At 40.1% G+C, this 26,598-nt stretch overlaps 1 protein-coding gene across 2 annotated transcripts in view; it reads left to right on the forward strand.

The window, feature by feature from the left end:
* The window catches only part of STK32A (serine/threonine kinase 32A), a 133,296-nt gene that overhangs the window by 60,364 nt on the left and 46,334 nt on the right, over window positions 1-26,598 (forward strand). For both annotated transcript variants that reach the window (XM_005209541.5, NM_001105047.1), the window contains 1 exon segment: window positions 8,294-8,467. In XM_005209541.5, coding sequence (XP_005209598.1) covers window positions 8,294-8,467 — 174 coding nt within the window.

A 26,598-nucleotide genomic window follows, 5' to 3' on the forward strand; every position in this document is an offset into this window, starting at 1 on the left:
CTAAGGAATCTTTGGATCTAGGCATTCAGGTGATTAGTGATTGATAACACCTTGAGAAGATAGACTTATTAAGTATATACCTCCTAATCAAAGTACACACCTCCACCTGTGGAGTAGTCTTGCCTCGCCCCACCCAGCAACCCTGCCCAGTCAAACCTGAATCTGGCAAACCTTAAGATCTAATAACCAATTTTTGCAAAATACAGAGCTGTGAAACAGAGAAAGACATGCCAGAAATGCGAACAGCAAAAATCAGACTTTGCTACTGTTTCAGGAAAAATGATTTAATTTCTTCAATAAAAAATTACTAGGAATAAAAGAATAGAAGAGTTTGGATAAGAAAGCTTTAGAATAAAAACAGGTTTCAAAGGCACATAAACCAAAGACAAAGTATGGACCTTGTCTGAATCCATTTTAAGGACCCAAATATTCTATAAAAGATCCTTTCTAAAAGCAGACATTTATACAATAATCAGTGATTTGTGAACACTGAGTATTTGACGAAAACTTCTAGATCATTAGTATAGATTAGAAGCTGACAGGTCTGTGTTAGTTCCTTTCCTGATGAGCCAAGATAACATAAATGATTTTTTCTTTTTTTAATTGAAAAATATTTGACATCTAACATTGTGCAATATTAAGTGTACAGCATGTTAGCTTGACACATTTATGTATTGTAATATGGTTGCTGTTGTGATAATCAGCACTTCTGTCATGTCATGTAATGATCTCCTTTTTCAGTGATTGAAATTACTAAGTTCTAATCTCTTAGCAAGTTTATTGATTATAATACAATACTATTTTCTATATTCACTATACTGTGTACTAGATTTCTGGGGCTTATTTACTTCTGGTTGCAAGAAGACAGAATATATCAGGCATATCAAGGTAGAAATATTTTTGTTGAGTTTATTAGGCCTTCTAAATATAAAAATAAAATGGCATAATCTTACTACTTAGATAACTGGTTACCTTATTTTCAAAAAGATTTTATGCATATACCAGCATATGTATGTAAAGTGTTGCTTTTCCTTTTGTGGTTGTGTTTGTATAGCCTTTTTTTTCACTATATACTTGTATATACACTAAGCATCCATGTAATGTATCTTCCCATCACGGTATCTTTTGAAAATCATTTCCTATCAGAATATAGATTTGCCTCATTTTTGAAAAGTTGCTGTATAATCAGTAACATGAATATACTATAATTTATTCATATGCTTCCCTATTAATGGGCATGCAAATTGTTTTTTATTTTATATAATGTCCTGTGTATCCTTACATCTTGGTGTAATTTTTCAAATGTGTCTATGGTGAAATTTTCCAGCAGTGAAATTATAGGGTCAAATACCATGTGTTTTTCAAGAGGTGTTTCCAAATTGTCCTCAAAAGCACTCTTACCAAACTGCCTTCCCCCCGAGCACGTGAAAGTGCCCATTTCTCCACATTCTCACTGTCAGTGGCTCGCATCAAGCCTTGATCAGTCTTCTCACTGTGACACAGGAGGTGTGTAAATTCTCTCCCTCTTAAATGATACCAAAGCGAATTTAGATTCTTTTCTCAATTTAGTTCCCATGGTACCCTAGCGATTAACCTTTCTTTCAGCTTGTTGTGCATGCTGTGGCATTTCAGTTCAAACACAAACACACACACACCCTAAACAACTGGGCATAATTATTTATAAACTGTTGAAATCTGATTTTTATGAATATTAGGTTTTCAGTGTTGTCATGGCAAATTCATGAATAATATTGAGATGACCAAAAAGTTCATTTGAGTTTGTCTATAATATCTTACGGAAAAACCTAAACAAAATTTTGGCCAACCCAATACTCGGTTTGGTTCAGTTCAGTTGTTCAGTTGTGTCCGACTCTTTGTGACCCCATGAATCGCAGTACGCCAGGCCTCCCTGTCCATCACCAACTCCCGGAGTTCACTCAGACTCATGTCCATCGAGTCAGTGATGCCATCCAGCCATCTCATCCTCTGTCGTCCCCTTCTCCTCCTGCCTCCAATCCCTCCCAGCATCAGAGTCTTTTCCAATGAGTCAACTCTTCGCATGAGGTGGCCAAAGTATTGGAGTTTATAGTAACAATTAAATACAATAATACATAAAGTAACTAGCATGGTATCAGAACATAATAAGAGCTCAATTAATGGGAATCATGTTGATTATACCATTGATGACACATATATTCATAAAAGGGCACCCTCCTACACTGTTGGTGGGAATGTAAATTGGTGCAGCCACCATGGGAAATAGTACGGAGGTTCCTTCAAAAACTAAAAATGGAGTTGCCATATGATCCAGCAATCCCAATTCTGGGCATATACCCAGAGAAGACAAAAGTGCTAATTCAAACAGATACACATACCCTCAATGTTCCTAGTGGCACTATTTATAATAACCAAGACACAGAAGCAACCTAAGTGTTCACCAAGAGATGAATGGATAAAGAAGTTGTGGTATATATATATATATATATATACACACATGCAATGCATATGACTCAGCCATGAAAAAGAATGCAATAATGCCATTTGCAGCAATGTGGATGGACCTACAGTTTATCATACGAAATGAAATCAGACAGAGAAAGACAAATATTATATCACTTACATGTGGAATCTAAAAAGTAGTACAAATGAACTTATTTACAAAACAGAAACAGACTCACAGGCATAGAAAATAAACTTGTGGTTACCAAAGGAAGGCAGGGGAGGGATAAATTGTGAGTATAGCATTAACAGATGCATACTACAATATGTGAAATAGATAAACAATAAGGATTTGTAGCAGAGGGACCTATATTCAATATCTTAAAGGATCAAAAAAGAATATAGATATATATCTATATATATGGGCTTCCCTGGTGACTCAGGCAGTAAAAAATCTGCCTGCAGTGTGGGAGACCTGGGTTCAACCCCTGGGTTGGGAAGATCCCTGGAGAAGGGAACGCCTACCCATTCCAGTATTCTGACCTGGAAAATTCCATGCACAGAGGAGCCTGACCAGCTATAGTCCATGGGGTCGCAAAGAGTCAGACACAACTGAGCGATTTTGACTACATATATATATATATAACTGAAAATCTTTGCTGTAGACCTGACACAATATTGTAAATCAGCTATAAACCAGTCAATAAATATCTTCATATAATCATTTTATGTAAAATAATAGGAAACAATGCATAAAATAAGTTAATCTGCTTAATACCAGAGCTATCTTACATTCATAGGTGGAAAAACGAAGGTAATTATAATATCTACCTTCAAGGTACTTCCAGGTACTGTTTTAAGCAATTTATGTGTATTTCCTGCACTTACTCTTGCCAACAGCCCTGTGAAGTATGTACCGGTATAGATGGACATGCTGACGACTTATATAACTTGCTGCATCCAGTTTTAAAAACCTTAAAAGGCAGAACTCCCCTTAAAAGGGGATTTGAGCACAAGCAGTCTAACCCCAGAGCCAAGTTCCTTACCAGCATGCTATGTGCCACACTTTGTGCTAATTACTTTACAAATGTTATATCTAATTTGCTTTTTATGTACAAATATCCTCTCTGAGTTTCAGTTTCCTTTAAGGAACTTGCTCTAAAGTCACATTTGATATTTAAACCTAGGCCTGCCTAAAGCCTATGCATTTTCCATTTGTATTTTCTATCTGTGTGTTTCTAAATGGATTCCATCTTTGATGAATCAGTATCTTTTTCTACAAAGCTGAGAACTTTTAAAAGTAATAACTGATATTTGTCCTGCATTTCCCATGCTTTGCTAGACGGAGACATCAGAACTGTCCCTTGCTCAGCTAAACTCTCAATGCAGATTTGACACCATAGCTCTGGAACAAACAGCAGGTTCCCCTAATATCATAGTTTTTAGGGTTTTTTCTCTGTCACCCACAGGAAGAAATATTTTTCATCACAACCCAGGAGATATACTCAGAGAGACACACATTATATGCACAAACAATCTTTATAGTCTTACATGTTAATAGCATTTATGTTATTCAGTCTATTTTATTTTTTTTTAAGTGCTTGTTAAAACCAACCAAACTGACTTCACAACCATTAATGGATTATGACTCACAATTTAAAAAACATTCCATTGGAAAATATTTTATTGAGTTGGCCAAAAAGGGTATTCAGGTTTGTCATGACAGCTTATGGAAAAACCTGAATGAACTTTTTGGCCAACTCCATAGTTCTTTCCAAAGCTCCAGTTCCAAGCAGGTGAGTGACTGATTTGGTTGATGGCATAGTGGAAATGAAAGCAGTTAATCCAAAAGAATGAAGGGAAATACTTTCAAATTACGAAAAGTTGTGTGCACAAGAATATGGCATTGTGTATAATAGGAGACCTGATTTCATATGGAGTATTAGAAATGTCTCTGTGAGAAGTGTCCCTTGGGCTGAGACCACACCACAAGGCCAGGCAAGGCCACACCACAGCACAGTCTCCTAAGGCTAGAGGGGCATGAACTACTAGCTGAGGAATGGAAGGAAAAGATCTTCAAGATAAGTCTGGGGAAGTAAACAGGGCCAGATCACATAGGGTCCTGCAGACCATGGAAAGAGATGAAGGGGATTCCTGAGGCTGGAGAACATAAAACTCACCTTGTAAAAAGATAACCATGGTGTGTAGAATGGACTGGAGAATTTCAACATGATACAGAGAGCTATGAGTAGTCTACCGCAATATGGTGGGGTTGGGTGGGGTAGGGTGGTAGTCCTTTGTCACTTATCTCCTCTCTTAGGGAGCAGACTTTACAATGCATTTCACATGCATGGGGACCAGACTTGCTAATTTTGGAGCTGTCAACTGAGAAATAAATAAGCCATGATACAGCATTATTTTAAAAGTAATGAAAAATGCATCTCTGAGACTATGGAATAAATGGCCAAGGTACAGGGAAGCTCTTACTCTTTTATGCCGCAAAAAAAAATCAGATTATGATATGAACCTTCATATTCTAGTTATTACCAAACTGCATTATGCTCACATATTTTACTGAATATAGTTCTGGAAATAAAATACTTATCTTCTCTCCCTCTGAGAGTTTAGGATCTATGATAGAAGGCCTCAGATCTGATGTGTGAAAGGGGAAAGAGGATTTTTAACAGCCACACCTGGCTCCATGATTAAATAAATTTAAAATCTTGCTGAGCAAGGGAAGCATGGTGCTTCTCGCCTGGGCTGCTTCTTTCTTTGATTAATCGTCCCCTGCTTGATCCAACACTGTTGTGAACTTGCCACAGTCGGCACCTTTATCAGTCCTTATTTTTGGATAAAAATAGCTTCGCCCAAGTTACAGTAAAAAATGTTTGTTCCCTCAGGGTGAATTTAATAAGACCTTTGTCCCCCACTTAAAGTTAAATGAAGTAATGGGAGAGGAGTTTTCTGGTCTGTGACCAGTTTGGGGACCTCCACCCTGCCTCCAGCAGGGAGCTGAACACAACCAGTATGTGACCCCACTCTGCCTAGGTTGTTTCCAGGGGCATCCAGTGATGCTCGTGGTTAGCGCTCTCTTCTCTCTCCTTTTGGTATCCAGTCCTCACCTACCTCATTTGCCAGCTATCCCAGCAAGACCCTGCTCACATGCCATGAGCCATCGTTTCTATTAGCGGAGGATAGCTAATAGGTGTCAGGCAGGATTGCGTATAATTAGCACATCCTTACTTCCTGAAAACCTGTAAAACACAATAGATATAACGTGTAGTGGTGCAGCTGGGAGGATTGTGAACCAAATCTCCCAGGTCCAGGCACCTATCCTGGTGCTCATTAAACTTGTGGCAGAGATACCCAGCCAGTCCTTGCATGAAGCTGAAGAATAACACTTCCTACACTTCTCACATTGTTACCAAGCACTTCCTGTGCTTCTATCTTAATCCCTCCCCACCCCAGTCTTCAGTGGTAAACAGATTTTATTTGTTTAACAAGTGAACTCTGAGAACCTAGTTTTCATTAGAATGTTACTCCCTTAGATTAATGCTTCATTGAATTGCTCATTTTTCTTTTGTTTGAAAGTCTCCTCTTCCTGTAGCACAATGATCATTCTAAAGAAGAAAATGTACTCAGTACACTTCTTCCATCATTGATAGTCTACATTTGTTTCCTAAGCAAAGAATTTGTCCCTCTGCATTGGTTTGCATCCCTGGGCACTGCTTTGCAGTCTCTCAATTCTGTGATTCAAATAAAACTTTAAAATGTGATCTCTGTGACATGATGTCAAAAGAAACATGTCACAATAGTGTTGATACAGAGGGCTTTTTGTGACTAGAAATCATGTCTGTGCTTTGAGGAAAACAAAACAAATCAGCAGTTGGAATGCATTGGTACAGGAGGTTCTTTACAAACAAGCAGAGGCCAATCCTGCTCACCTGTGTCTCATTTCCTCTTCCCATCCCTCCAACTCTTGCTCCTTCAAGTCTGATCATGTGTCTTGCTTAACCCTCTCCAGTGTCTCTCCAGCATGCACAGACTCGTGAACAAGCTCCTGTCGGGATCTGCTCTCTGCCTTCTTCTCCAGCTTCCCCATCACACATGGTTCCAACAAACCCACACTCTTCTCCTTTCCCTCCTCGCACTGTGTTCTGTCCCATGTCCCTGCTTAATCCAGGCTGTTCTCCTCTTTCAAATCTTATTTTTGGACCTGGAGACCCCTTCACTGCTACCACCTATTGGGTATTTTATCTCATGTAAATTACTTAAAGTTCTCTGGGCCTTGATTTCCTCCTCTGTAAAATGGGAGCATAAGAGCAGCATTGTGGAGTCAATGACACATCATGTGTAGAGTGCTTTTAGAGCCTGCCCCCGCTGCTGCTGCTGCTAAGTCGCTTCAGTCGTGTCCAACTTTGTGCGACCCCATAGACGGCAGCCCACCAGGCTCCCCCGTCCCTGGGATTCTCCAGGCAAGAACACTGGAGTGGGTTGCCATTTCCTTCTTCAATTCATAAAAGTGAAAAGTGAAAGTGAAGTCACTCAGTCATGTCCGACTGTTAGCGACCCCATGGACTGCAGCCTACCAGGCTCCTCCATCCATGGGATTTTCCAGGCAAGAGTACTTGAGTAGGGTGCCATTGCCTTCTCTGCCTGCCCCAGAGAAGCCATCTAATGGAAACAACAGCCATGTTGGCTTTATTTTGTACTTATTATTGTCACCATCCTTCAAAATTTAACTCCGGTGTCTCCTGTGTTGAGAAGCTTTCCTGTCACTGCTCATCCCCAGGACTGAGTGACTTACTTCCCTTTCCTGTACACTTACTTCTTAATGGCTCTCTTTATATCTTTTTTCTTATCATGAGTGTGGTTTATGATTTGTTATAATGTTAAGTAATGAAGTTGTTAATGTGGAAAAATAAGCAAGAGATGGTTCAAGGAGGCCTCATGACTTGTGTTTTATGGACCTTCTGTAGCAATGTGTTCAAGATATGATTGTTAATAACAGGTGAATAAATGGGGTTTTCTTCATTTTCTGAGCTTTATAGCTCTGTAGACTTACGGTTAATGGGTGTTTATTGTATGCCAGGAATAACATTAAATATATACTCATTGTAGCATTGAAACATATATATTACCAAAAGTATTAATAAAACAGCTAGTAGGAAGGTGCTGTATAACACAGGGAGCTCAGCTCAATGCTCTGTGACAACCTAGAAGGGCAGAGTGGGAAGAAGGTTTAAGAGGGAGGGGATATATTTATATTTATGGCTGATTTGTGTTGTTGTACTGCAGAAACTAACACAACATTGTAAAGCAATTATCCTGCAATTAAACATAATTTTTTTTTAATGTTACACTCATCATATTTAGTCTTTAGTTAAAAGTAAAGTGTTAGTTGTTCATTCGTGTCTGACTCTTTGTGATCATAGATTGTAGCCCACCAGGCTCCTCTGTCCACAGAATTCTCCAGGCAACAATACTGGAGTGGGTAGCCGTTCCCTTCTCCAGGGGATCTTCCCAACCCAGGGATTGAACCCAGGTCTCCAGCATTGCAGGCAGATTCTTTACCGTCTGAGCCACCAGGGAAGCCATACCACCACCAAAAAAAAAAACTGTTACACACATCATAGTTAGTCTTTACTATAATCAAATGTGGAAGATCTTATTATTATTTGCATTTGACGCATGCAGAAACTGAGGACCTAGAACAAGTAATAGACCAGTACTCCCATAGCCTGGATTCTTAGCTCAGGAAAGCTTGGCTCAGGTCTATAAGATGTCCTTTGCCTCTAGGCCTCTTCAGTGTGTAAATGTATTTAACCCACTTGCATTTCTAATTCCTTTCCAGGTATTCCTTCCAAGATGAGGAAGACATGTTCATGGTGGTGGACCTTCTGCTGGGCGGGGACCTGCGTTACCACCTGCAGCAGAATGTCCGCTTCCAGGAAGACACTGTGAAGCTCTTCATCTGTGAGCTGGCCATGGCCTTGGACTACCTGCAGAGCCAGCGCATCATTCACAGGTCAGTCAAGTCCAAGGGGCAGCCTTGGGCTGAATGCATAGGAGCGGATGTGCAACCTGCTGCATTCAACAGGTCCTTATGGAACGTGACATCTAACTCTTACTTAATTCGTATAGCAATACTGGAGGTAGATGTCCCCAGTTTGCGAATAAAAGTAATACTGAGTACATTGAACTTAATTTTCCCAAGGTCATCATTAGTAAACAACAAAACCAGAATTAATGAGTATTGGTGCTGTTTATAACTAAGCCTAGACAAAGAGAAGGAAAAATGACATATTGGGGCTTAATAAATATTAAATGAAGAAAGTGCATAAAGAGAAAGACATAGAATGGGTAGGAAGAAAATTCTTTGGAGAGAAAATTTGAGTCATAACTTCTATCATCCACCCTATAGTGAGTCCCTGGTGTGGGTGTGCTGCAGACAAGTCAGCAAAAGCAATGTATCTCTTTCACCTGGGGCATTTGTGTCAAAGACAAACAAATAACACAAGTAGCTATAAACCCAAACAGACAATAGAGAGAAAAGGATAATACTTGATATTTATAAAGGAGTTGGTAGTTTTGATGGAAATTTCCTGTATAGTATCTCACTTGATCTCTATAATAAATGATAAATGAGCAGAGCAGTTGTAGTTAGACCAGTATTAAATCTGAGATTTTGTGATTTGGAGACATTAAATTATCATCTAGGTTCTTTTTAAGAATTTTGAACCTAATCACCATCAAAGCAGCTACTGTTTACCTGGGTTTCCATATGCCAGGCACTGCAAGGTACTTTCATATATTATCCTATTCTATTCTCAAAACTTAGAGGACTCCACTTTTCATTACAGTACTCCCATTCTTCAGATGAGAAAAATGTGGCTCATAGATTCACCAAGGAGAAATCCTGACAAACAGCGTTGCCAGATTCAAACCTAGATCTCTCTGATCCTAACATCAGAGCTCTGTCTGCTATACTAATCTGTATTTATTACATATATGAAATATATACCATAATACATTAAACATCATTAAGTGAACAATCAACACATGTGACTCTGCCACTGTCATCTCGAATCCTTGAAGAATCTGCTGAGTTTTTATGTCTCATTTATTAAACATTTGGCCAGATAGACTATTTTCCCACCACGAGTTAACATCTAGAGTTTGTTAGAACTAGTACAGATCCTTGATTAAAGATGTAGCGTCATAATTTATAGACTCTCTGTGAAAGTACCATAGACCAATCCTTTTTTTTCTTTTTGGTCTTGGCACTTAACATAATTATTATTTAATTTTCTATCTTTGGAAGGGCCCATTTGTATTGAAAATGTGCTCTTCAGGCAGTGGATAAATGGAAAGCAGACCGATTAATCATGTACAATCTCTGAAGTAAAATTTACACACCTGGTGTTTTTCTCAATAACTGGGAATCCTATTGACAAGAGATCTTTCTCCCACACTGGCATTTTGGTAGCCATCACCCAGTTCCTTCCTAGAAGAAACTTTTCATATTTGTAGGCATAGAATCCCTCTCAGAGTCTTCATGCTCACTCATCCTCCCCTATATTGCCAACCCTCAGTCTGTTTTGGGTGCTGACATGGCAGATCTCTGGCAGGAGTCAGGGACCACGGGAAGCCCCCACAGGGGCACCTTTTCACTATCTCCCTCCTGTTTGAATCTGAGTTCTTTGCTTTCTTTGAGTTTCATTTTCTCAGTCATCACAAGATACTCTGAGCCTTTTTGCCATGTGCTTAGAACCATGTTCTGAGAAGAATTCAGGAGAAAAACAAAACCGAATATGTGACACAATTTTCACCCTCAAGAAACTTAACCATACCAAGCAGCTTTGTTCTGTCTTTCTCTCCCTTATTTGCTTTTGCTGTCATGGTTTTGTCACTTAAATAAGAAATCAAGGATTAAGTTTCCGCTTCTTGCCTTTTACAGACTCACCATTATTATTACTTAGAGCCTGTCTTCAGAGGGCCTCTTTGTACTGAACTATCTCCTCACCATGGCATATTAATGGAAGGTGGACACAAGGACATTATGAATACAGGGTTAAAGTAAGATGGCATCCTCTTGGGATCAAAAACAATCCAGATGTATTTCAACTGCTGATGTGTCCTACCTTGTGTCCCCAAGTGTTATGTTTTAAAGGTAATCGCATCTTGTACCTCTCCTGAGGCATTGTGATGTTTTCACTATATAGTCACCCAATATCTGTTTGTTCTACTAAATTGTAAACTCAGTGACAAGGCCATGTGTGGTGTGCTTCTCACCGTATAACCAGTGTTCAGCAAAATCTGAAGGAATGACCACTGCCTGAGCCACACGGATGATTGATTGCATAAAAGCCCAGGTTTACAGATAACAAAGACAAAATTAAAATAGAAGAAATTAAAGCCATAAATTTCAGACATTTGTTGGCCTTCATGTTGGGTAATCATATAATTTATCATCCAATCAGGGTACTCCTGAGAATGAAAGGAGTTGGTGTTAATAATTATGCTGGGACAACAGGCAAAACTCATACATGTTTTGGAAAAACCAGGACATATACCAACCTCTTTAGGGCTTTTCAAGACAGTAGGGACCAAATAGGTTTAACTGTGAGAGAGCTCTAATTACCAGAGCTTTCTGCCTTCCGAGTACTAGATATCAATGTGAATTGATTTCCATTTGAAGTGGTTTCAAATGGGTTAAAAAAAAATCATGTACATGGTGAAATAAGCAGTGTCCCTTTGTCTGCGGCATTTAGAGGATAATAGTGCACTCTGAAGCTGGGACTCCCAGGGCAGAGTTAAAAGCATGACGAGCAACATAGAAAAAGAAATGGAGGCTTCTGAGTACTCTAATTCTATTTCTAAATCTCTGCCTTCAAAGAATCTGTAAAATGCATGATGTATTTGATAGAATCAAAGATAACAAAACATCTTTCAGCTACTTAGAGGATTAGATTGGAAGACACATCTTGAGTTCCAAGGCATTAATAAAAATTAAGAAAATACAGTAGATTCCCCAGTCAAGAAAAGATCATCTGCTTAAAGGGGCAGATATAAAATACGTGACTTCCACATACAGATGGCCGAAAGGCCCATGAAAAGATACTCTATTAGAGAAATGCAAATCAAAACTACAATGAGATATCACCTCACACCAGTCTAAATGGCCATCATCAAAAAATCCACAAACAATAAATGCTGAAGAGGGTGTGGAGAGAAGGGAACCCTCCTACACTGTTGGTAGGAGTGTAATTTGGTATAGTCACTATGGCGAACAGTATGGAGGTTCCTTAGAAAAGTAAAAATAAAGCTATATGACCCTGCAATCCCACTCCTGGGCATATACCCAGAGAAAAACATGGTCCCAAAGGATCATGCACCCTAATGTTCACTGTGGCACTGTTTTCAATGGCCAAGACATGGAAGCAACCTAAATGTCCATTGACAAAGGAATGGATAAATAAGATATGGTACATATACACAATAGAATATTACTCAGCCATTAAAAAATGAAATAATGCCACTCTCAGCAATATGTATGGACCTAGAGATTGTCATTCTGAGTGAAATAAGTCAGACAGAGGAAAAATATTGTATGCCATCCCTTATACATGGAATCTAAAAAGAAATGATTTAAATGAACTTATCTATAAAACAGAAACAGACTCAGAGAGTGAACTTATAGGTTGCCAGGAGAATAGAAATGTGGGGAGGGATAGTTAGGGAGTTTGGGATCGACATGTACACACTGCTATATTTAAAACGGATAACCAACAAGGTTCTACTGTACAGCACAGGGAACTCTGCTCAATGTTATGTGGCAGCCTGGATGGAGGGGAGTTTGAGGGAAAATGGACACATATATACGTATAGCTAAGTCCCTTTGCTGTCTACCTGAAATGATCATAACTTTGTTACCTGGCTATATTACAATATAAAATAAAGAATTTAAAAATATATGTGACTTACTAATTTCACAACAACATTTTGTCTCTGGACTGGGTCAAAGATTCCAAATTATCTGTGGTGGCCAGCAACTGTGGATGGAGCAGCTGTGGTGATAGGCTGTCGTGACTGTGGGCTTCTGGGTACCAAGCGCTCTGCTAAGTACTTGTGAATTATTTCCTTCCATCTGCCACAAATCCAAGAGGTTGATGGTGTGATTGTCCCCATTTTACAGCTAATGGAACTCCAGTTCAGAAAATAACTTGGCTAATATGTAGGTGAGGCGTCACGTGAAGGATATGCAAGGCTCTTAGCCTCTCTTCACGCACCTGATGTTCAGCACAGTTGTTGCCCTGAGGAGGGCGTGGTACAGGGTGAGGCATGGCCACCTGCCTTCAGAGATCTGCACTGTCTGGCTGAACAAGTGAGATGGACACATACGGAACCAACGGATGACAGAGGAACCCAAAACTCGACGCTAAGTGTATGAAAATGACGAGTATTTCAGTGAGAAGATGATTTGGGGTAATGATAAAGGCTTCTTGAGAGCTCAGGGAGGTTAAAACCAGGAAGGAGAGTTTAATCCATGGAAAGGGAACTGTATTCTGAATGAAAGTATTCATTTCTCTCTCTGCTAACATAGAATGAGTTCTGTCTTTAATTTTTCCTGCCAGCAATGTCTAGCTTATTTTTTTAAACACCGTAAATCTTATTTCTGCCTAAATTCTAAGTGAAACATAAATGGGGTTTTGTTTTATCTTGCTTGTAGACTTTTTAAAATTCACAGACTTGACTTTTTGTTGTTTCCTAAATATGTAGAATACTTAGCTCATTTTTCTCATTTTTAGAGTCTTTTTTCTCTCTAGTTGTAAAGGACACAGGACTGCATAGTCACCATTCATTTTGAATTGTGCAGTTAGACTAGTTAGAGTTATTTTTTAGTCAAGAAGTCAAACATTTTTCCATTTTCAAACTAGAGTTTGAAAAATCAGCTCTAGTTTCCAAATGACAGCCATTTCTTCCTTCAATATTCCCCTTTACTTACATTAAATCAGTGAATGAAGATTTTAACAACATGGACACAGTCATTATTTGCTTTTATTTTTAAAAATAAGCAACATTAAACTCATTACAATCCTTCCTATGGTATAGTACTCTTTAGTTTGTTGATTGCCACAGTCTCTCCAGTGAATAAAGTAATAGAAAGTAATTTTTACAGTGCAAAGACAAATTTGTATTCCCTCCCTTGTCAGCTGTTTAAAATGCAATCACGAATTTAAGCTAATAAGATGAATCGTTTGGGACAGTTAAATAGTAAGAGTCATGTTGGGTCAAAATACCATTTGAGCAGATGTTCGTTTTTTCCTCTTTCTAAGAATTATCTCACTCTAATAAAGTTATAACTCATTGATTTCTAAATTCCTATTGGAATGCAATAAAAATCTAGTTAGGCCCTTGATGTCAATGACTGCAGTACAACAGGACGTGTTGCGAAAGTTCATCTCCAACTGATTATAGATATGTTGAAGTAGGAATGACAGAAAATTCATGATTATAAAAAAAAAGAATAGGATGTTATTTTTATTCATCACCTTTATCTTCTTTGCTGTAATCACAGAAACCTTGGAACTTCCATAGATACACAAAGGAAATAATTTTTGCATGCCCTGTCCTGGACTGAAGTAGCTACTTACCAGAAGTTTATATTATTCTTCTAGAAATCAGCATCTTGACTCGGGGGAGAGGGGAAACTTAGGGATAAAGTTTCTATCATAAATATTCATTCAAGAATTGTTTCTTGAGTATCTGTTTTCCAGACAACAATTCTCTGGACTGACTTTCAATGTAGAAACGACAGAGACTTCGCTGTCATCAGAGCTGATAATACAGAATGAAAGGGAGTCAAGTAAACATTTCAACAGTCATACCAGAATGGTGGCATTCTGGTATGCATACCAAATTCTTTAGCATTCACTGCAGAGAAAACAAGCAGTTATATGTGTATGCTGAGTCACACACACATCACTCACACTCAGCACATCTTCACCGTGGTTTTGATCATACTTCTACTGGTAGCCCCTGGCTCACAATATTCTTCACAAAAAGTGGTCTCTCCCTCCTAAACTGAAGCTCTACTCCTCACTCCTGTTCTAATCTCCAGCATGTAGTCTAACCCAGAGCAGTTGCTGAATAAGTCAGTGACTAAACAAATCAACGAGGACAGAATATACATGTGATCCTTGGGTGGACATGGAAAGTAAAGGTTTCTGTAGATGAAGTTGTCTTCAGTATCATTGTTTGTTTGGTTTTTTTGGACATAGGCTTGCAGGGTCTTAGTTTCCTGATCAAGGATCGAACCTGCACCCTCGACAGTGAAAACTTGAAGTCCTAACCACTGAACCACCATAGAATTCCTGGAGCATAGTTTTAATTTATTCCACACATTCCTACTGTGTGTCCACAGTGTGTGGCTCTGTGCTGCCTTTCTTCCATGCTGTGTTAGTTTTTATTCTGTGCAACAAAACACCACAGACATAGGAACTTAAAATAATGCACATTGATTATCTCACAGTTTCTTTGAGTCAGGAGTTGGGGAACATCTGAGTTGGGTTCTTGAAAAGGCTGTAATCAAGGGGCTGATTGGAACTGGGTTCTCTTCTTGAGGTGGACTGGGCAAGGGTCCACTTCCACGTTCAGTCAGGATGTTGGCAGAATTCATTGCCTTGTGTAACCTGTAGGACTCAGGCTGTTTCTTCAAATTCAGTGAGGAGACCAAGACTCTAGAGTGAGTCTGCTAGCAAGACAGAGTCCATTTTATTGAATTAAACTATGTAACATAACACAATCAGAAGAGCAAGACCCCATCACTTTTTGCCGTACAATGTCTGTTAGAAGCAAGCCATACAATTAGCCCACACTCAGGGGTGAGGATGATATAAGACATGAACACCAGGAGGTGGGGACTGTGGGAAACACCAGAAAGTCTGTCCACCACACTTCCTCTAATGAAGTTGTCTTACACCAGACTCTAACATCAATACCCTCTATGAACTTAAAGTGAAATGGAAAGTCGTTCAGTTGTGTCCAACTCTTTGCAACTCCATGGACTGTAGCCCACCTGGCTCCTCTGTCCATGGATTCTCCAGGCAAGAATACAGGAGTGGGTTGCCAGGCCCTCTTCCAGGCTATAACCTTAAACAGCCTTGAACATCTCTGTCAAGGAGGTGGTAAGGAGGTCTAACCAAATGAACAGGAATGGTTCTTTCATATCTAAGAGTCTAGGATGATTTCCTCTCAGCCCTGATAGGATGATGCTCTTCAAAGTATAACTTCCTTGATTTGCAGCTCTCTACTGCACACCCACTTCTCCCCAAGAAGGCCCCATGACCAAAATGAACTGTCCAAACAGCATATGACAGTGAAGTGAAATAATCACCTTTTAGCACATTTAATAATCAAGACCTACTGATGAAATTATTTGCAGGGCAACAATGGAGACACAGACACAGAGAACAGATTTATGGACACAGGGAGAGGGGGAGGAAGGAGAGAGTGTGATGCATGGAAAGAGTAATATGGAAACTTACATTACCATATGTAAAACAGATAGCCAATGGGAATTTGATGTATGATGCAGGGAACTGAAACTGAGGCTCTGTAACAACCTAGAGGGGTAGCATGGGGAGGGAGGTGGGAGGGATGTTCAAGAGGGAGTGGAAATATGTATACCTATGGCTGGTTCATGTTGATGTTTGGCAGAAACCAACACAATTCTGTAAAGCAATTATCCTTCAATTAAAAAATTAATTAATTAAAAAAAGAATAATCAAGACCTTTTTGCAATTCAGTTGTGAACCAGAATTCTTTGTTTTCATTGGCAGAGACCTTCAAGGCTGAGGTTTCACCTTTTTGTCTGACTTATACACACTGCAGCATCTTGGAAGTCACATTTTATTCCTAGGGATGATCATTCGTAGGAAAAATAACATCTTTCTGCAGCTAATCATTTTAGTCAATGATCACTGAGTTATAGATGAGCTTCTGATGAGTGAACTTGCCAGCACAGTGACACCCCAGCTCTCTGAAGCCTGTGGGAATGAATCATCTGGAGAGAGGCTTTTCTAATTCCTAAGGGTGTTTACTACTCTCTGCTTCTGCTCCTGCTAAGTCGCTTCAGTCGTGTCCGACTCTGTGAGACCCCATCGACGGCACCCCACCAGGCCCTGCTGTCCCTGGGATTCTCCAGGCAAGAACACTGGAGTGGGTTGCCATTTCCTCCTCCAATGCATGAAAGTGAAAAGTGAAAGTGAAGTCACTCAGTTTTGTCCGACTCTTAGCGACCCCATGGACTGCAGCCTACCAGGCTCCTCCGTCCATGGGATTGTCCAGGCAAGAGTACTGGAGTGGGGTGCCATTGCCTTCTCTGTTACTACTCTCTGCTCACCATTTAATTTATACTGCAACGACATGTTTCATTTTCTTAATGGCTTAAGAAGAGCTATCATTCACTGTGTATATATCAAGAACTAGGCACTGTGCTAACTAGCATTTTGCACACACTGATAGTCAGCAATACCATGACAGGTTAAGTGCCTTGCCCAGTACCGTGCAGTTGGTATACTAAAGCCAGATTCAAACATAGGATTATCTGATTCAAAGGCCTTGATCTTAATATAGGCTCTTTTAGTTTCATTCTTATAAACATGATAGACCTCTTCAAAATCAGATGAGCTATTTAGTGCTATTTAGCCAATAGCAGGGCTTCCCTGATAGCTCAGTGGGTAAAGAATCTGCCTGCAATGCAGGAGACCCCAGTTCGATTCCTGGGCTGGGAAGATCTGCTGGAGAAGGGATAGTCTACCCACTCAAGAATTCCTAGGCTTCTCTTGTGGCTCAGCTGGTAAATAATCTGCCTGCAGTGTGGGAGACCTAGGTTCGATCCCTGGGTTAGGCAGATCCCCTGAGAAGGGAAAAGCTACCCACTGCAGTATTCTGGCCTGGAGAATTCCATGGACTGTATAGTCCATGGGGTCGCAGAGTCAGACAGGACTGAGCGACTTTCATTTCCCATCCAATAGCAACTAACATTAGTTTAGACACGTATTTTTAGTTGGTATGTGTTATGGGTTGAGTTGTGTGTCCCTCCCCCTGCCCACCAACACACACACAAAAGGTATGTTGAAGTCCTAATCCCCAGTATCTCAGCAGGTGACCTTATTAGGAAATAGGGTCTTTATCTTCCCAGGTGACTCAGTGGTAAAGAATCTGCCTGCCAATGCAGAAGATGCAAGAGATGTGGGTTAGAACCCCTTGGTCAGGAAGATCTCCTGGAAGAGGAAATGGCAACCTACTCCAGTATTCTTGCCTGGGAAATCCCATGGACAGAGGAACCTGGTGGCCTACAGTCCAGGGAGTCACAAAGAGTCAGACATGACTGAGTGACTGAGTACATAAGCACAGAGGTAATCAAGTAAAAATGAGTTCATGAGGGTGGACCCTAAAGTAACTTGTGTTATCAAAAGGGGAAATGTGGACATAGAGATAGACACACACAGAAAAGGAAGATGATGTGAAGAGGCACAGGGAGAACTCCATGTGAAGATGAAGGACGGGAATGATATGTCTATAAGCCCAGGAAGGTTAAAGATTGCCAACAAACCAACACAAGCCAAGAAGAAGTGAGGAAGTTCCCTCATGTACAGGTTTCAGAAGGAGGAGGACCTGATGACACCTTGATTTCAGACTTCCAGCCTCCAGAACCATGAGACAATATATTTGTTTTTTCTTAAGCCACCTATTTTGCAGTGCTTTGTTACAGCAGCCCTAGCAAATGAATACAGTGTGTTTTTACAGTTTCCTTAGAGGCTAAAATGTCAACCTTTGCTTCTCTAGCACATGCTACTCAGAGAAGCTTCTGCTTCCCTCCTGCTGCTCCAAATATATTATGGGATGGGAGACCAGATAACAAAACTTGTTAGAACTGTTTATAAAAGTGCAGTAACCTAAGAGGGAAATTCGATAAGTCAAATTTATTAGCTTTCGTATATGGTAACCTATTTTACGTTGCCCAGAGACTATCTCTGCTTACTTCCGTATTTCTGATTTCGTGAGAGATATTTCGGATATCTCTGGCTTTTTAATAACGTGTCTCTAGCCCATGGGGTTTTGTTTTGCACTTAAATATCTCTAGATGAAGTTCAACCTTTTCTGATTTACCAAAGCAGCACGTCCAGTATATGAGAAAATTAAAAGTCTAAAAATAATTACAGATTGTCTGATTCCTATATTACTCCTGCTCTGTGTGATGTTGCCTTTCTTCCTCTCGGTATGTTGATAATATTTTGTTCACAGCAGTGGGATGATAGTTTGGCTTCTGGCTGCCATTTTCTGTGGCCTGGTTAAGAAAATGCCCTTCCTTTTTGTTTTGGTGAATCTTCTTTTCAGGAGTTTACAAGCCTTCTGCAAGTCTTTGCTTCCTAACTCCCACAGCAGAAGGGCTACTTGAGCCTCAAAAACAAAACGGTAGTGTGGTAATGAGGGTATTAGGTTGATGTGTTCTGTTCAGCACCTGCTCCCGAGCTACCGAATAATGAATGAGCATCAGTTACACATTGTGAAAACAGGAGACTCTGCCTGTTTTGTGCTGCCTGTCAGGCAGTTCTGAAAGGTGCTTTGAAACTGTGTTTCTCATACGAGGGCACTCATTTGTGAAAAGCCATCTGAAAAAGTCCAAGAACTGCTTGTTTACAGGTCAACATTTAACTTGCCTGTGCCGAGCTTTTAAGTTTCTCTAAGGTTGAGTTTTGTTAATATGCAACCCATGCCTTGGTCCAAATTAAATTTTACTTTGCCTAGCATACATTTTAGCCCAAAGCTAAAAGCATCATTCTTTCAGGGTTAGTCATTTAACACATAGTATTGATGACTTATTCATGCGCCAGGCAAACAGCTCTTGAATGGAGTTTTTTTAATTCATTAACTATGTTATTTGTTTATTCACATGTGTATTGTTGTTGACATTTTACTGAAGTATAGTTGATTTACAGTGATGTTGCATTAGTTTTGGGTGTACAGTAAAGTGATTCAGGTATTTATACATATATATTCTTTCTCAGATTCTTTTCCATTATTGATTATTAGAAGATATTGTATATAGTTCCCTATGCTATACAGTAGGTCCTTGTTGGTTATCTATTCTATATATAGTTGTGTGTATATATTAATCCCAAGCTCCCAATTTATCCCTTCCTCTTTTCCCTATTGTAACCATAAGTTTGGTAAGACTGACCTGGCCTCTGCTCAGCGCTCTTGCTGCTGCTTCAACCACTCTCTCCCCTTTCTCATATGTTCTAATCACAAAGGCCTCTGTTCTGCTCCAGGATGTAACAGACTTCCACTTTAGAGTCTAAGTATAGACAGACTCTTGATCTGTGAATCTGTCTCTGTTTTGTCAGTAAGTTCACCTGTATTTGTTTTAAATTCCACCTATAAGTGATATCATGTGATACTTGTCTTGTCTGTCTGACTTTACTCAGTGTGAAGAGTTTTTGAAGCATAGAATCATGGTTTCTGTCCCCTCAGAGCTTATAGTTTGGTTGAGGAGATGGACAAAAAATGTAATACAGAAACATAAACAAAGAACAGAGATACAAATGACCATGTTAGGTTCAGTGTTGAATGCGGTATGGGAAATAAAGATCTAAGGAAAAGCATACAGGTTTGGGGAGACTGGGCGACTTTAGCATCATGCTGGAAGAAGCCTCTCCAGTAGGTGGCATTTGAGCTGTAAGGTGGAAGTTTGTTACATCCTGTAGTAGAACAGAGTCCTCTGTGGTCAGAATACGTGAGAAAGGGGACAGAGAGGTAGAAAAAGCCACAGGAGAGCTGAGCCGAGGGCAGGTCCTCTCACCGTGTTCAAGTAAGTGCTCTAGTTCAAGGTTATTTCTTATTTGTGCCTTAGTGAATATACAGAGCCGGTTTTTAAAGGAGACTTACTTGAATTTGTTATCAGTTTGGAGATAAGGATAGGGCATTGATAGTGGGTAAAAAGACAATAAAAATGCAAATGATAGAGAATGGCCCTCACTAGCTATTCTAGATATCAAGGCAGGAAAGAGCCTGGAGATTATTAGTTCAACTTGCTCCCTCTGTAGGGAAGGGATCAGCGTACTTTTTCTATAAAAGGCTAGATAGAGAATGTTTTACACTTTATAGGCTGTGCAGTCGGTCCCAACCCATCAACTCTGCCACCGAAGAGTGGAGGCAGCCACAGATAACATGGAAGCATAGAACCTGATTGTGGTGCAATAAAACCTTCAGATACTGAAATCTGAATTTCACATGATTCTTTGTGTCATAAAATGGCATTCATCTTTGATTTTCCAATCATTTAGAAATGTAAAGTCCCTTTATAGCTTATAACCATACAAAAAACTCATGATGTGCTACATTTCGGCCACAGGCCATAGTTTGTCAATCCCGGAACAGATGTTAAAACTGTGGCCCAGAGAAGCAAGTGATATGAAGGTCACAAAGCAAATCAGAGACAAGGCTAAGACAAGAAATCACGTGTTCTAGCTATTAGGCTGGTGGTGGTTGTTGTTCAGTGGCTCAGTCGTGTCCGACTCTTTGCCATCCCATGGACTGCAGCATGCCAGGCTTCCCTGTCCTTCACCATCTCCCAGAGCTTGCTCAAACTCATGTCCATTGAGTCGGTGATGCCATCCAACCATCTTAACCTCTGTCGTCTCCTTCTCCTCCTGCCTTCGATCTTTCCCAGCATCAGGGTCTTTTCTAATGAGTCAACTCTTCGTATCAGTGGCCAAAGTATTAGAGCTTCAGCTTCAGCATCAGTCCTTCCAGTGAAGTCAGGATTGATTTCCTTTAGGACTGACTAGTTTGATCTCCTCAGTTAGCACTTTTTTAAAAATAGCGTTTTAATTGATGATAAAAGTAAGAAGATATTTGTTGTTGTTCAGTCATGAAGTTACATCTGACTCTTCGTGACCTCTTGGACTGCAGCACTCCAGGCTCCCCTGTCCTTGACCATCTCCCAGAGTTTGCTCAATTCATGTGCATCGCATCAGTGATGCCATCCAACCATCTCATCCTCCGCTGCCCCCTCTCCTTTTGCTTTCAGTCTTTCAGCTTGAAAGCATCAGGGTCTTTTCCAATGAGTTGGCTTTTTGCATCAGTTAAACGTTAGTTTCTTACTATCTGGCCCTTGCTACATTAATACTTCCCAATTATTTGTTCAATGTTTTCTGAAAGTTAGTTGAACAATTACTATTTGTCAGATACTAAACTAAAAGTTTTGCATGTGCCATCTCACTAAAGCTTCACAATGGCTCTATAAAGCAGACACTATTACTGTCCTCAATTTACAGATTCAGGAGAGCTGAGTCTCAGAAGCTTACTGCAAACATGTTTCTAGTCTCAGTAGAAAGCTAATTCACATGAGACTAAACAATGAAGGGGATTTACTATCTTATGACACTTCAAAGTCCAGATGAAGGCCAGACTCGTAGGCTATCTTGATCCAACACTTCAGCCTTGGACTCCATGCTAACTCCTTTAAATTCGATGAATCACACACCTTCTGGAAGCTTTCTCCAGAACAGCAAAGATGTTTCTTCCTCAGAGGCCTATAGCATAACTCTTCTGCCTGCTCAGTGGCTTAAATAGGGTTACAGCCCACTCCTGAACCAATAACCAGGACTGTGAAGTGGCATAACTCTCAGTAGCTTAGCCCTGAGTCATAGAACTGTCTCCTGAAGTCAAGCATGGGATAGATTTCCCCAAAACAAAGGGACTACAGTATATGTGTGTGTGTGGCAAAGAGGTTAAATACACAAATGAACTGAAATGATTAAGAGAATGAAGAATGCATGTTACGAAGGCAATCATAATGTACATTGTAAAAAGTTATAACTTGCCCAAGGTCCCAGAACTAGCAAATTTTCAGCTGAGATTTGAAACTGGGTCATCTGACTCCAGAGCACACATTCTCAACATCTAGGTTCTACTGCTTCCCAAATAAACCTAGTAATGCCTGATGATGGATAGATGGATAGAACAATTTGTGATTGGGACTGTTACCAACTTTATTCTATACACACACACACACACATACATACACGATTACATAGTACAATACCATATACCATATACATGACTCATATTTAGTCTGTATACTGGTACAGCCATACCCATTATAAAACTACTAAAATTCTTGTATTTCAGTGTAGTTGTTGATAGGGAGCTGCTGCCTGAGCTTGTCCTGTCTTCTATCCTCTCACCCACAAACTCCCTTGATCCAGCAGCTAAAGTGCTAACTCCTGACCCTACAGGGGTCTCTTAGGTTCTGCTTATGTGCCTCCCCCAGCATTCAGATGACAGACTTTATTTGTTATCAACAATGGACCACAACTGATCTTGTTCCTTTCTGGTTCCTCTTATTTGTAGACTCTTTTCCTTCCTCTAACTAGTACATTTCCTTACTTAAGATTTCCTGGGTTTGAGTGGAAGACCCAGGAGACCTGAGTTCAGGCTAGTCTCTGTGGCTGAGTGACAGTTACTCTGTGTTCTTGCCTCCTTGGGTGCAGAATGCATACATGTTACTTAAGATTCTAGCTATGTGAGTCCAAATTAAAGAAAACATTGGTAATAAAGAGCACTGCTGACTAATGCAAACTGTAAGGCAGGAAGCCTTGTCATCTAAACATTCTGCCTTCAAAGACTACAAAGTGGTTAAAAATCCCAAGTTTCTGGGATGGTGGTACATGGCCATACTTCTCGAACTGGAGTGTCTGTACTATTGTACTGTTGGGGATTCATCTTCCTTAAACAATAGATTTATCCAGAACAAGAAAGATAGAATTGTATTTTTATATTAAAAGAGATATGGATATATTAATATTATAGAGTAGGGTGCAAATCTATCATATACATATAATAGAAATTATGAAAAAAATTAAACTTGATGCAGACCAATTTTAACAACACCTCAGACCCCTGGGTATGTTAGGACATTCTCTGCTGAAAGGGAGTAAGATATGAATATTTGTAATATAAACTAAGATTGCACCTCTCAATCTTTGATTATAATTCCAGTTCTGTCTTACTTTTAATCTTGAGCCATCTCTGAACTCCCCCTTCTTCATTTGCAAAAATGGGTATAATATCTAAGTTATGGATATTATTGTTGTAAGATCAGTGTTGTCTCTCAAGTGCCTGCCATGTGCCTGCTGCAGCATGAACAATAAATATTAACTCTAACCACTCTCATGACTCATGGGAAGTACATCAGTTTGAAACATTATTACGGACTAGCCTCAAACACCTCTTCCTGTGGCCAAGCAGGCATTACTAATCAATCTTTCCCCTTGGGTGTGGAAGCCCTTTACCAGCACAGTCTGAAAGCCTTCAGTCCCTTTACTTCATTTCCTTGTAATGGCTTCTGTAACTAATATTCCCTTGAATAAACTGTGGGAAAGGCTAGAATTGAACAACAAAAAGAATTAGTCATCTGAAATAAGTATATGTCAATTATTTCTCAGTTGAAGCAACCAGTTGGTCAGAAAGTTGGAAGATGATAATTGGTTTTTAATAATCCAATCCTGGGAGCTTTTCACTTCTGCCTTCTGCTCTAAATTATGTAATTTTGCTCACAATATCCCATAACACTCTCATACCCCCACCCCTCTCTTTTCTTCAGATCAGATCAGATCAGATCAGTCACTCAGTCATGTCTGACTCTTTGCGACCCCATGAATCGCAGCACACCAGGCCTCCCTGTCCATCACCAACTCCCGGAGTTCACTCAGACTCATGTCCATCGAGTCAGGGATGCCATCCAGCCATCTCATCCTCTGCCATCCCCTTCTCCTCTTGCCCCCAATCCCTCCCAGCATCAGAGTCTTTTCCAATGACTCAACTCTTCGCATGAGGTGGCCAAAGTACTGGAGTTTCAGCTTTAGCATCATTCCTTTCAAAGAAATCCCAGGGCTGGTCTCCTTTAGAATGGACTGGTTGGATCTCCTTGCAGTCCAAGGGACTCTCAAGAGTCTTCTCCGACATCACAATTCAAAAGCATCAATTCTTTGGCGCTCAGCCTTCTTCACAGTCCAACTCTCACATCCATACATGACCACAGGAAAAACCATAGCCTTGACTAGACGAACCTTTGTTGGCAAAGTAATGTCTCTGCTTTTGAATATGCTATCTAGGTTGGTCATAACTTTCCTTCCAAGGAGCAAGCATCTTTTAACTTCATGGCTGCAATCACCATCTGCAGTGATTTTGGAGCCAAGAAAAATAAAGCCTGACACTGTTTCCACTGTTTCCCCATCTATTTCCCATGAAGTGATGGGACTGGATGCCATGATCTTCGTTTTCTGAATGTTGAGCTTTAAGCCAACTTTTTCACTCTCCACTTTCACTTTCATCAAGAGGCTTTTGAGTTCCTCTTCACTTTCTGCCATAAGGGTGGTGTCATCTGCATATCTGAGGTGATTGATATTTCTCCCGGCAATCTTGATTCCAGCTTGTGTTTCTTCCAGTCCAGCATTTCTCATGATGTACTCTGCATATAAGTTAAATAAACAGAGTGACAATATACAGCCTTGACATACTCCTTTTCCTATTTGGAATCAGTCTGTTGTTCCATGTCCAGTTCTAACTGTTGCTTCCTGATCTGCATATAAATTTCTCAAGAGGCAGATCAGGTGGTCTGGTATTCCTATCTCTTTTCTTAATATGGGTCTATTTATGTGACCAATAGCCTTCATGAAACACCATAATTAATATATTACAGGCACAACAAATACAATATTGTATGATATTATATAAATATATATAAATAAAATATTATACATATAATACTTTCCTCTCTCAAGAACTTGGAGAGTACCCAATCTAAGAGAACATTATGTAACGAAGATTTAAACCCAAACCATGAACCTTTCAGAAAGCTGTGGGACACTGAAGGAGTTGAGTTTGGTTTGGATACACAGATTTTCCTCTTCTGTCTTCTCACAATACCCCATGTCATATTGCAGGGTGAGCAACTTGATTCCAGGGTAGGCTCAGTGAAGGGATGTAATTAGCCTCTTAAGTCCTGCTAATGTGTTGTTAAAGTCATTCAAGTGAGAACAGCAGACATATCAGTTCCGCTTTGAACCCTGCCATAGGGAGCACTGCATTTCCACTCTTCTGTTTATAGTCTCCACAGTAGGAATCAGCTGATTCAGCTGGACCTGGCCTTTTCTGTTTCATCAAGTCAAGATGCAACGAGAACTTTCTACAGAATGTGTGTGTTCCCTCAGCACTTCAGCGCACTTCAGCACTCCCCAAATGACTGGTTTTTCAGTTGCCAACAGCAAATACAGCGCATCTGGCATAGATGGAAGAGGAAACCAATATTCTTGCCTGGAGAATTTCATAGACAGAGGGGCCTGGCGGGCTACAGTCCAAGGGGTCGCACAGAGTCAGACATGACTCAGCAACTAAGACGGGCATAGATGGAGGGTGTTTTGTTGCTGTTGTAGTTATTGTTCTTTTGTTTGCTTTTGTTTTTATCTTCTTAGAAGAAAAAGAAAGACGTGGCTTATTATTCCAGAAGTTGGAGATGCCAAGGGATCAGATGCACTCATTTTTCTGACAAATATTTATTCAAGCACTAACTTTATTCTGGGCACTTTGATGAGCTTGGAAGCTACAGCACTGAACAGTACAGTACAGAAAAGATGTCCTTTCTCTGAGAAATTACATTCAGAGGGGTGGGGGGGAAACAAATAATGAACAAATAAGAAAAAATACATAATGATAGTGTTGTACTGAAAAGAAGATGGAGGGGAAGAGATGAAGATGGAGATGAGTGGTCAGGAAACTTCTTGGAGGATGTGATATTTTAGCTGAGATCTGAATGACAAGAAGAAACAAGCCATGCAGGGGGACAGGATTGTAGGTAGAGGGGGCAATGTTTGAAGGAGACCAGAAGACCAGTGTGGCTGGAACATGGTGTGTGGCAGGGAGAGGATGCTATGAGATGTAGCTCAGGGTTCTGTAGGACTAGAGCATCTGCAGGTCATATAAGGCCAGGGGTAAATGGTTCAGATTTTATCCCATGTGGGTTAGGAGCCAGTGGAGGACTTTAGGCAGGGAAGGTGTGTGTAATGAAAACCCCCACCCTGGGTG

Source organism: Bos taurus, chromosome 7, assembly GCF_002263795.3.
Source record: "Bos taurus isolate L1 Dominette 01449 registration number 42190680 breed Hereford chromosome 7, ARS-UCD2.0, whole genome shotgun sequence".
NCBI lineage: Eukaryota > Metazoa > Chordata > Mammalia > Artiodactyla > Bovidae > Bos > Bos taurus.